The sequence below is a fragment of the Octopus bimaculoides genome, chromosome 5 (genome assembly GCF_001194135.2).
Source record: "Octopus bimaculoides isolate UCB-OBI-ISO-001 chromosome 5, ASM119413v2, whole genome shotgun sequence".
Classification (NCBI taxonomy): domain Eukaryota; kingdom Metazoa; phylum Mollusca; class Cephalopoda; order Octopoda; family Octopodidae; genus Octopus; species Octopus bimaculoides.
The window spans coordinates 104,946,030-104,958,871 of NC_068985.1; the positions used below are offsets into that span (position 1 = coordinate 104,946,030).

Consider the following 12,842-nt stretch of genomic DNA (forward strand, 5'->3'; position numbering starts at 1 on the left):
CTCAATAAGTTTAGAAAAAGATGTAAAGAGGTGGCACTGTTTTGTAAGATATTTGAAAACTGGCAACGAAGACAAAAATGAATTTCAGAAAACATTCTAAAAAATACACACAAATTTTATTTCATTAATAAAAAATGATATTTATAAAAACAAATTTATAAAGAACAGAAAAAAAAAAAAAATTCCAAATGTCTTGTTTTCAGGACGAAATTTTGCTTTTCCTTCAGCAGTGAGTCCATATTATCCATGTAAGTTATCTAGATGATGTTTGAAGGAAAAAAAATCTCAGTTGAAGGTGCAAATCTGTTCAATCAGCAATTCAAAGGAGGTAACACCCACCCACCCTACCTTATATAACCTGTATATCCAGCAGAATTTGTTCAGCTACGTGCTGGAGATGTGTGATGACGAGCCCATACCACTGCCGATCGCAAGTAACGACGTAAATCTGCAATGCTGAGTGGTTGTCGGATTACAAGATCCTCGAATGGATATCGATCAGTGGCTGTCTTTGGAGGACCAAAATCCATCTGCAATAAATAATTGAAAACAAAAATTAAATTACATAGAGAAAAATATTCAATTCCAAGAAAAATTAATGTGAAGACAATTACAGTTGTCAAGTTAACGGAACCGGTTCTAATGCATGAACCACTTGAATTACTGAGTGGAAAATATTTCAGAAGTCTGGAGAAGGTAAATGATAATTGTTCCTGTATATTCTCCCTTGAATCCCTACAAGATAAAGGTTTGCAAGCAACCAAAAGAATTATAGGGTGCTTAAACCTTCTGATACCAACCTGCATAGGACTGTCCATGATTCTATAATACAAACTTCCTGTTTTATGTGATCTAAAAACTCCATTAAAATTTCATATCAATTTCATTTAAAAACACCGTTTTAGGAATGATAAAGTTATTTGATTAAATTCAATATTTTCAAAATTAATTAAAACAAAAGGCAGAGTATTTCAATAGAAATAATCTAACAAAAAGGTTAATCTACCGTGAAACAATTTCTTTCAACACCTTGATATTTCCTACCACCAGGCAAACAAATTAAATCTGCTTCCCTACTACCAACTTTAAACTACCACTGCTCAAACATGTTTTTAGAGGTTACAAGATAACCAGCATCAATCATAGATTTTATTACTAAGCATCAGTCCAATTTGCAGGTGGGTAGGAGTAACTAATGGAATCTATCCTTGTACATTATTGATATTTAATTTATTGATCACAGGACAGTGAGAAAAAAGAAAACTTGGTCTTGTAAGGACTTTAAAATCATTGTGAAGGAAACTGACAAACTACTTAGCCATTTCTGTCAACTCATTATTTTTAAATGAAAACATTCACAATAGAAAAACAGATTAGGTATGGCTGTATGGTTAAGAAAGTTGGTTCCTAAATATGTTTCAGGCACAGCTATTAAAAGGCACTTTGAGAAAGTTTCTTCTACTATAGCATTAGGCTGACCAAATCTTTGCAAGTAGGTTTGGCAAATGGTAAAATGGAAAGGTTATAGTGCATGTGTGCATAAAGACCCTTTCCTGTTCTGTCTGAGCATTAAAAAAGTATGGCCACCTATTAGGGTGTGTGGCTTTCATATTTTAAGTGATAGATTTAATTCAAATGATGATGAATATTTGCCAAGATGCTTTAGATGTGAGCTCATTTGCTGCTAATGTGAACTTCGAATTTCCATCTTTTAAAGCAAATAAAATAACTGACAAAAATATATTGAGGTTTATTCAGTTAACTATATCCCATGTCTACAAAAATGAGCCTGTGTCAAGTTAATGAAATTCATACAAAATTTCCAAGAAATATTCACAGAATAGGTAGATATATTCTAGCACATATTCAACTAAATGTGAGAGTAACAGCTTGAATATGGTTTTATCCACAAACTCATTGTCACATCAGCTTGCTATGACCAGCATGTCTGCAACAAGGAAGATATCATCAACAGAGTGTTCAACACTAAGCAAAATTAAAGAAAAATAACATACCCCACCCATGAAGTTTTTCAGTTATATTTTGCTCAGTTTTTTTTCCTATTTAAAGTTACACGTTAGCTAGTTTTCTTCAAATGCATTGTCCAATTTAAATTCAATACTCAGGTAGAGTACTACAAACAGGAATCAAGGATCTCTTTACTTACCTGCATTATATATGTAACCATAGAACACAGCCGATTATCTTTGACCAATGGCTCGATTATCCAACCACTTGGCTTAATCTGTAAAATAGAATTCGGTCATTTTCAAATTCTTTACTGGGATGAAACAACATACTAACAATTCATTCGACTTTCCTAATGACATTAAGCTATTTATCATTATATCCATGCTAATCAAACTGCACACAACCATCTTGGGTTTTATTAACAGATTGCTTTATGGTGTATATATTCTTTACCTCCATCGTTAAGCTAGAATGTCTATTGCTGTTAATAGCTAGAATGTATGATGTTGAGAAAACCGTGTAATGGCTAAAACATTAACCATTACAAGAAAGACCAAACTACATTACCAAAGTAAAGAACATTTAGAAACATCTTTAATCACAGCACTTGGCTTATTTGCACATAGAAAATGTTATGGTAATGATGATGGTAGTGACTGTAAGAGAAAAAAAAAAGTGATAGCAGAAGGTTGTCTCCATAGTAGTAAATGTTAGTGATAGTAACAGTAGTGCAAGGGAGTGGGGTAACAAGTGAATGGTAGTTTAAAAAAATAGAAAAAAAAATAAAAGGATCAACTAACTATTGCTTTTGTAGCATCCTTGTCTCTCCGTGTATTCTCATAGTCTACTGACTGCATTGATAAAATGAAGCGGTTGTTTTCCAATCTTTCACTCAAAACAACACAAGCATCACAGCAGTCTTTACGGAATAGTGCAACCACTTCATGGTAGAAATATACTGCAAAACAGAAAAGAAAAAATATATAGGCAACTCGAGTCATTGCCAACAATATGTCATCCTTCTGAAAGGCTTCCACACAGTTTCCTTTTTACAAGATTTTATTCACCCCCACCCCCAAGCTATAGCAGTGAGATATAAGAGCCTGGTTGGCTCTCGCACTGAACAGCTCAAAGGATAAAGGCCAGACTAAAATAGACCTCTTTCCAGAGTTGAGAAATAGGTTTAATGTAGGGCCAACACCCTTACCTAGAAAAGACCCAAATAACAATTCAAAACCAACAAGATCTGGGAGAGGAAGGTTCTCTCTCTATCTCAGGAAAGCACATGATGCAAAATAGTATCCAGCCTTCCTTTCAGATTTTACTAAAGCAGAGCCAAAAAAGTAGGGATCCAACTGGAAAAGACAGCCCAGAATCAAGAGAGGTAGAGAAAAGTCAAAATATTCTATGCTCAATAGGGAGCAAAGGGCTTCTGCTATCTTTCTCATATTTAGGCTTTAAATGTATCATCTGGCACTTCCGCACCCAACCATCACGTATCTATACCATTGCAATCTCCTCTCTTATGCTCCACAACAAACACATCTGATACAGTTTCTCTCTTAGTACACTTGTGCTCCATCCTTCATGCATCTCCTTGCTAACCCTTGAACATTTTTATGCTTGATCCAACAGTTTAATTCTTCCAATCATTGCTTCTTTCTCAAGCATTTCCTTTACCATTGTGGCAGTTCATGATGATAATGCTACATTAGTCATTAGAGACAAACCTCTAATATTACCTGATTGACAATCAGGATATTATAATTATCTCAACTATCCAACATGGTGCAGCTGCTTTCCCTGTCTTTATAACTTTAATGTCCCTTTCTACAACAACCTTAATAGCCAGTATTTATTAGACACTTTATGTAAACCAATCATTTTCCAACACATTTTCCTCATTCAGCAACTCCTGGTTGTATCTTTACAATAATAACTGTTGTGTTATTGTTAACTTGTAACTTTTTAATGACAAATTCACGACAAAGAATGGTCCAGAGCTAAAGAAATATGGTTCCCTCAATTAAATCTTAAATATGCAAAAATAACATTTTACTGAATCTTACCAATTTTTAGGCTCTCAAGAAATGATTCCAAAACATCAACTTTCTGAAATACAAACAAAAAAGAGTTGTAACAGTGAAATTACATTCAATATTGAAAAGAAAAAAAAAAGGTGCAAAAGAAAAAAAAAATCTGAAAGTGAAACCTGGTTAAGACTATAGGATGTAGATGAAGGGTCAATAATTCTAATATTAAGAGCTGGGAGACGTATCTGAGGAAGAAGGATATTTTTCATTCACTCATCCAGTACATAACTAAATGAAGGAGCTAGTGAGAAAGTCTGTATGAAATTTTTAAATATGCTAAAAATAGCAGGATACCCTCCTCAAATCAGAACCTACAGTGTTAAAAGAATGAACTGGATAATGTAATTCTAGGTAATACACGTTTTTAAAAATAAAAAAAAATTAAAAAAACTTATGTCAGCTGGATCAGGACTGACCTGGGGTTAAACAACTGTAAAAGGATAGCATAGAAAGTTACAGCCTGCTGTAGATAACAAAAAAGGCTAGATAATTGACGGGTATATATTCAGTTTGAAGAACTATGCTCAATTTTTTTTCTTTCTTTCTCTATTTCACATTCTTTTTTTTTTTTTTTTATTGCATTTAGCTAAAAATTTCAGACTGAATTAATAAAATATATTCTCAAATGAACAAAATTATTTTTACAGCATCTTAAACAGATTTAAAGAAATTGATAAGACTGAAGCATCAAGAAGCATCTACAGAGTATATTCAGGCTGTCAGTCGGATGCAAGAAGTTACAAGGGGAAATAAGTCATACGTTTTAAAACAGTTCTCAAATTACCTTAACCACCATCCCACTTAGCTTTGTTCGACTACCCCATTGTGACAATTCAATGACCATTATAAATTGAATTCACTGTGACCACATTTCCAAAAAGAATATACTGTCATTTTAGGTCCAAAGTACCAAAATAACCAGGGACTATAAGAGGTTTAGTGAAATAAATTAATAAACATGCTTATCTATTGAAATTTAATGTTATATAATGAGATATTAATCCAAGATTTGAATTTAAATTTTGAAAACTATGAAACAGTTTCAGGTATGTTAAGAGTTGGAAGAGAGGCCTTAGAATCTGAAAAGCCAAAAGTTTGGCACTTTATTAACAAGGTTTATCCATTTCTCAGGAAAGCTAGAAATGACAATCAGATTCATAAAATTCAAAAGTAAATTAGCCTTTAGGCACTACGCTAAGCAAATGCATCACCACACTATGCAAAGTTTCAAAACTTCTTACCTTAAGACTCTCATCATAAGTAAACTTTGTTCGTGGATTTCGAACTGTGTCCCATACGACTTTTGGAGGCACCTGGACTATACCTTTACCCATGTAGCTGAAGTGAAAATGGAACACACAATTAGAGGATTAAGATTAAAAGGGAGCATTAAAATAGAAAAATAATTCCATATTGTAGTTCATTTCTGGTTGTCCTTAGAAGAAATAAAAGGATACATTAAATAAATTTTTTAGTTTCAAACAATAGACACTTCTACAATCAAACTCAACATCTTTAGCATTTTTTTTAAAATACAGCTTTTTTTTTTTTTTCAATTAATTTGGTGAAATAACCAGAGTTATTAAGCTGGTGATTGGAATATAAATTAGCATAAAATTGATAAAAAGTTTTAATTTAAATCATTTTAAAATAGGAAAGTTACATCAAAATGATCTCAAGCAGGTTGGTATCAAAAGGATTTTTCCTTCTAAAAGCAGTGAAAGAGTAGAAAAAGCAAATTATCAGATTAAATGGTTCTAAATATAGAGTGTAATTCTACATCCTGGTTTAAACTTAAAGTTTCTCCATTATTTATTTTTTTTTAGGATCAATAAAATGTATACCAGTAGAAACAATTATTTTAATCACATCTTTCTATAGCTGGATGTTCTTCCTGTCACCAATCCTCAAACTATTTTTCCAATTAAGGAAATATTTCCCCAGCCTTTTGAACAAACAATGGACAGGTATATTTTTGCAGATGTTTGCAAACAAACAACATGTCAAGGCAATGGTAAGACTTAAGGATATACACACAAATAAATACACAAAAGTTTCTGTTAACCAATTTCATTCATAAGGCATTGTTCAACTCACAGCTAAAGCAGGAAACACCAGCCATTTGTGCTATGCAGTGGAAACAAACCCTGAACAACATGGTCCTGAAGTAAACTTAACATAAGATAAGGTCAATTCCACAAATTAACCCTGCTCCTGTGAATATTTGCTAAAATGGAGAGAAAAGAATCAATATTCCATACCTTTGTAAAGAACTACCTTCTTCGGGGATTTTTCGTAAAATGACAATTTCATCATCTAAGCCACAAAACCTGCAAGGAAACAAAACAAAGGAAAATGTAAAAATACATTGTAAATTCATTTTTTGTTCTACATCTATTTTCCCTATGGGTTAAGTACATCATTGAAGCATTGTTTCAGTCATATGCCCTTCTTGTCACTAACTCTCACCTGCTTTTCAAGAAAAGAGACGATTTCTTGACAGAAGTTACAGCAACAGCACCACTTGTAGCAAGCGTCTTTTGTAAAATGCAAGCATAAACACACACATAAAGTGTGCTTCTTTCAGCCTACTAAATTCACTCACAAGGCTTTGGCTAGCCTCACACTATAACATTCAGCCTGCCAAGGTGTCACACAACAAGACTAGACCTGAAACAATGTGGCTGAGAAGTAAACTTCTTGAAACACATGGCCATGGCTGTGCTCTTTATTCATTCAATTGGAAAAGTAATAATGCATTTCCTCTAAATTTTTCTATCATTACAAATTATGTCAGAGATGAATCCAAGTAAAACAACACTAAATCTATACCAAACATTATCTTTACAACAGGTTTCTAAACTCAAAATTATGTGCATCACAAAGGAAAATAATCATTTGTAAATTTCCTTTAAGCATTTTCTGAAGATGGAATTAAAATCAAAGGATTTTAAGAGACAATGGAGACAAAATCCACATGAAGAATAACAAGTCAAGTTAGTGCTGTCATAATGTAACTAGAAGGAAAAATTGCATTAATATATAGCATGGCTGTGTAGTAAGAAGTTTGCTTTCTAACCACATGGTTCTGAGTTCAGTCCTACAGTGTGGCACCTTAGGTCAACCAAAGCCTCATAAGTGAATCTGGTCACATGGTTCCGAGTTCAGTCCTACAGTGTGGCACCTCAGGTCAACCAAAGCCTCATAAGTGAATGTGGTAGATGGAAACTGAAAGAAGTCACCACTTGGCAACTAGTTTTCGCATGTTTATGTCTCTACACCAATAAAATGAATACTAAGCTTTAAAAACGTAAGTTCTCAGATTAATTCATTTGACTAAAAATTCTAAGATGTGCCCCAGCAAAGGCCACAATAATGACTGAAACAAGCAAGAGATAAAAGATAGTAAAAGATATGCATATGTATCTTTGATCACCCCACAACCACCACTTACCCACTACACCCATCCTTCAATCCTGCTTAATCTATTTACTTATGTATTCAACACTTGTTCCCTTTCCATTATATTCTCCCATCACACATCCCCCATTTTTAACCATTTCTCACTATCCCATACACTTATGCAACCTCTATCCACTGATCCTTGTTCTCCTGTCTCCACTTCTACTCGCCTCTTACTTTGAGGTTCCACCCTGACACCTCATTACCACTTATTTTATCTCTTTCCAGCCAAGCTCCGCCTCACTTATTTTCAGCCTTTCCTACAATGTGAGTAACCATGTAACTCCTCTACAGCAAGAGACCTGTTCAGTTTTGGTCCTCCTCTCATACTTCAACCCCTCGTCTCCTAGCATAAAATCACTATTACATCCCCACTTAGTTAAAGAGTATCTGTCAGGCAAGCTGCATGGCAACTCACTAGTGCTGATGAGACGCGTGCCCACACACACACACACACACACACACACACACACATTGTGAAGTAACTGATGCTAAGATGAGCATTGAACCATTAAACCATGCCATGGCAGACATTGGAGTATGACAGTTCTCAAACCCATCAGATCCTGTCCACTGTCCAATCCCTGCTGGTACAGAACACAGACAATGAACAATGAAAATGATGATGGGGTAGGTAAAAAAAAAATCACTGACTTGATTAATATTAAATGCTATCTTGGTATAGCCAACATCTCTACATGCTTCAGTATAACCATAACCTCATACATACCAGATGAGTAATAAAAGAATCATTACATAGATATGTACAATATGCACTAGTATATACAATAATACTACGTACAATAATAGAGAGTTGTAGAAATAAAAACACACAAAATAATTAGATTTTATTGCTCAACTTCATTAAGTATGATGGCACTAATCTACTGATCAATGTTTTGTACAGTGTGTGTGTGTTTGGATATTTACTCAATCTTCACAACTAACTACTCGTAGCCAGTATTTTACGCAAGTTTAATAAAACCAAAAACGTCTGGAGTTGCCTCCCTTATTTACCTAAGATTAAATATTCATTGAACTTATCTTGTATTGTTAAGCAAACCTTTTTTTTCTTCTTTCTTTTTGCCTCACTACATTATATGATAGAGCTAACTTGCCCATTTGCGGAGTTATCTACAAACAGTTTCCATCAAGTTGGAGAAGTCTGAATCAATGTCTTTAAGAGGAGGTGTTAAAAGGGTTTTTAAAAAATGGTATCCATTATGAATTATGTAGTTACAAACATTTACCGTTAGCTTAAAACTAATTTTCAGTATATTTTTTTCAAGTAATCGCTGAAGTAATCAATGTTAAGAAACGAAAATATTTACTATGGAAATGAAGTGCTGAGCTAAAGTAGCACAACAAAGTAAACAGATTTGTGACAACAGGTCAAATTTTAGGCAATGCAACTTGCTCGTTTTCTAACCATGTGGTTTCAGGTTCAGTCCCACTGTGCAACACCCTGGACAAGCGTTGTCTACTATAGGCCTGGGCCAACCAATGCCTTATAAATTTGGGAAGCAAAAAGTGTGTGGTGTGTGCGTGCGCATTTGGTCTGCATATGCATGTGTGTATACGTTTGGTGTGGACGTGTGCGTGTGCGTTGTGCGCGTGTTAGATGTGTGCGGTGTTTGGTGTGTGTTTAGGGTTTGCGCGTGTCTGTTTGGTGTGTGTGAGAGAGAACTGTTAGTAGGTTTGTTTATATTGTTACAACTTAGGTCTGGCAAAAGAAACTGACAGAATAAGTACCAGATTCGATTTGTTCAATTAAGCCCTTCAAGAAAGTGCTCCAGCATGACCACAGCCCAACGACCAAACAGGTGTAAAAAAAATTAAGATACCAGATGCAAAGACATGACTAATCAGCAAATCTAAATAACTAATGAGATCAAAGTTGAGAAGCTTTGTTGTAATAAACTGCAATTTGGGTGTTGGTGATGAGAACGACTGAAGGAGGACAATGGTGACAGAAATAGAGGTCTACAAGTTCAAGTTTAGGTGTAAGGAGGAGTTTGGGTGTACTGGGAGTATGAGTAATCATAAATATTAATTAGTAGAAAAATGGCAGGTTATGGTCATTCAGTATGAAAACAAAGAGTATTTTTACATACTGCACCAGTCAGGAGAAACTGAATATTTTGTGAATAATACAATCTCAATAGATTCTGTCTGACCCATGAAGGCATGGTAAAGCAGATGTTAAATCAAAAGGTATAGCCTTAGCTGAGTGATTTAGAAGTTTATTTCCCAACTACATGGTTTCAAATTCAGTCATACTGCATAGCACCCTGGGCAAGTGTCTTCTGCTATAATCCTGGGCTCCATCATTCATGCATACTGGGGAAATATCTTACTTGGAAACAGGTGAGGGTTGGTGGCAGGAGGTCAGGCATTAGTAAAAAATCTGCCTCAACAAATTCCGTCTGATCCATGCAAGTTAGAATTACGAGGACTCATCTGATCTTCCCACAAAGAGACAAATCTGTGGTGGAAATTGGTCAGTCATTTAATCCCATTACATAACTTCACATAGCTATGGATCTAGAACCAAATGATACAGATAAATGCTCTAAAGCAGTGCTTCTCAAACTATCTGATGTGGCCTACCAGCAGTTTTTTTTTCCAATGTGCCAGGGACTGGTAATATTTCTTAATATTAATTTATACTGGAAACAATAATTAATATAAAAGTTGACAATTTTTTTTTATATTATACTTATTTTGTAAACAACACCGAGGTGATGACTACTGACAGAGACCTTTGGAAATGTGCTGTGCGTGAGAAGACCCGGCAAGTCAAGTAAGATCGTTGCCAGTGCCCATGGATTGGCTCTTGTGCGGGTGGCACACAAGATGTACCATTTTGAGTGTGGTCGTTGCCAGTACCGCCTAACTGGCCTCCGTAGGATTTTCGAGCGAGATCGTTGCCAGTGCCCCTGGACTGGCTTGTGCGGGTGGCACATAAAAGATACCATTTCGAGCATGGCCGTTGCCAGTATCGCCTGACTGGCCTTCGTGCAGGTGACACGTAAAAGCACCTACTACACTCTGAGTGGTTGGCGTTAGAAAGGGCATCCAGCTGTAGAAACTGCCAAATTTAGATTGGAGCCTGGTGTTGCCATCCGGTTTCACCAGTCCTCAGTCAAGTTGTCCAACCCATGCTAGCATAGAAAGCGGACGTTAAACGATGATGATTTTATGTTTTTCTGGAAAATTGCCATGTGCCGGCAACTGATTGTTCGTAGACCGGCACCGATCTGTGGACCACCACTGAGTAGCACTGCTCTAAAGTACTATTTAAATCTAACATTCTAGTATTTCTATCATCCAATCATCTTAAACATAGGGTAAAGTATTTCAGAAAGCGAAATATCATTAATGGGTGATCTTGATGCAGGATGTAAGGTGAACAAACAATTGAGAGAGATTGAAAGATTCTAAAATTTGAAAGAGCATGAAAGCAAATTATTTTAAGAAAAGGGAAAGAGGCTTTTACAGGATGACTGGAAGTATACCTTTTACCAGTTTTAGTCATTAGACTAAAGTCACACTTGGGCACCACCTTGAATAGTAACCAAACAAATTGATCCCAGTATTTTTTCCCCTTTTTTAAAGCCTGGTACTTATTTTATCAGTTTCTTTTTGCTGAACTGCTAAGTTATAGGGACATAAACACACCAACAGTGGTTGTTAAGTGGTGGTGGAGGACAAAGACATACAAGCTTTCACTTTTCATCTACCCAATCTACTCACAAGGTTTTGGTCAAGCCAAGGCTATAGTAAAAGACTTGCCCAAGGTATCATGCAGTGAGACTGAACCCAGAACTATGTGGATGGGAAGTAAACTTCTTACCACACAGCCATGCTTGTTTGTACATATATAAAACTTACATATATAATCAAAAGTTGAATCATAATATATTTCTTGAGGGTTTTGCATAAACCTACTGCTCCCAAAATATGCAAATATATAAACTTGTAAAAAGTTAACAATTCTTAGCAAAGTAAAATGGGGCATAATTTAGCAATATATGAACAGACACCTCCACAAAGGTATGCATGAAATTTTAAAGCAAAACTTGGATAGATTAAATGTTCTGCACTGAAAGAGGTGTATTTCAGTACACAGACAAGCTCAACAAATAATACAGACATACAGGCACAGGCATGGCTGTGTGGTAAGTAGTTTGCTTACCAACCACACGGTTCTGGATTCAGTCCCACTGCATGGTACCTTGGGCAAGTGTCTTCCACTATAGCCTCGGACCGACCAAAGCCTTGTGAGTGGATTTGGTAGACGGAAACTGAAAGAAGCCCGTCGTATATATGTATATATATATATGTATGCGTGTTTGTCCCCACCATCGCTTGACAACCGATGCTTGTGTTTACGTCCCCATAACTTAGTGGCTCGGCTAAAGAGACCGATAGAATAAGTACTAGGCTTACAAAGAATAAGTCCTGGGGTCGATTTGTTCGACTAAAAGCGGTGCTCCAGCATGGCCACAGTCAAATGACAAACAAGTAAAAGATAGACAAGTGCAAGGTTAAACATTAAAAGTCATTAGTTACACAGAAAATTTGGCCTTATGATCAATTGGATTTTGTAATTGAATTTTAACTAGTTAGGGTTAGCTAAATAACAAAATTCAAAACACTTTTACTTACACCCAACGTCCAGTCAAATTGTTGTTCTCTGTTTGAGATTGTAAATCAATGTTGCTGGATAGAGTTAGCTGTAAAGAGAAAGAGAGCAATCTTAAGTGATTGAAAAATAAACATAATATATAGTAAGCCATCACTGGTTCCGTTTCATTTCATAAACTAGATAACTACCTGTCAGTTTCTAATTAGTTCAACATTCTGAACAGCTATTCTTTCCCTAACTTTATCTGCTCTGCTTCCAGCTAACCTAATGCAAAATATGCTTAGTGTATTTACCAATACATTATAAAATGTTGACTTCTCAATTATCTAAAAAGTTAACATCTTACTTTCCTGATTATAATTAATCTTACACACCTTACAAGCGTGAATGATGCAGAAGGCTTTTTTTTTTTTTCCCCCCCTTCTTGGAGCCCTAGCAGTGGTGAGGCCAGTTACTTAATTTTCATGGCATACAAGTGACTAAGATTACAACATTCCCCCTGAATGAGATGCTAGTCTGCTGCAGGGTTCAAGAACAATTTTGAGAAGGGATAAGTCAATTACATCAACCTTAGTACTCAACGGGTACTTTCTTTCACTGGTCCAAAAGGGATGCAAAGCACAACCGACTTCAACAGGATTTTTACTCATTATATACATAGATCA

The 12,842-nt window shown here is 35.5% G+C and overlaps 1 protein-coding gene across 1 annotated transcript in view; it reads right to left on the reverse strand.

Annotated features, from left to right (window-relative positions):
* Positions 1 to 94: 94 nt before the first annotated feature.
* Positions 95 to 12,842, reverse strand: part of LOC106881316 (uncharacterized) — a 47,640-nt gene continuing 34,892 nt past the window's right edge. The window contains exons 8-14 of the mRNA XM_014931660.2: positions 12,198 to 12,265; positions 6,326 to 6,394; positions 5,306 to 5,402; positions 4,041 to 4,083; positions 2,772 to 2,929; positions 2,168 to 2,245; positions 95 to 530 (exon numbers count right to left, since the gene is read on the reverse strand). Of these exons, the coding sequence (XP_014787146.1) occupies positions 381 to 530; positions 2,168 to 2,245; positions 2,772 to 2,929; positions 4,041 to 4,083; positions 5,306 to 5,402; positions 6,326 to 6,394; positions 12,198 to 12,265 (663 nt within the window). The 3' untranslated portion in view covers positions 95 to 380. The remainder of the gene's footprint in view (positions 531 to 2,167; positions 2,246 to 2,771; positions 2,930 to 4,040; positions 4,084 to 5,305; positions 5,403 to 6,325; positions 6,395 to 12,197; positions 12,266 to 12,842) is intronic.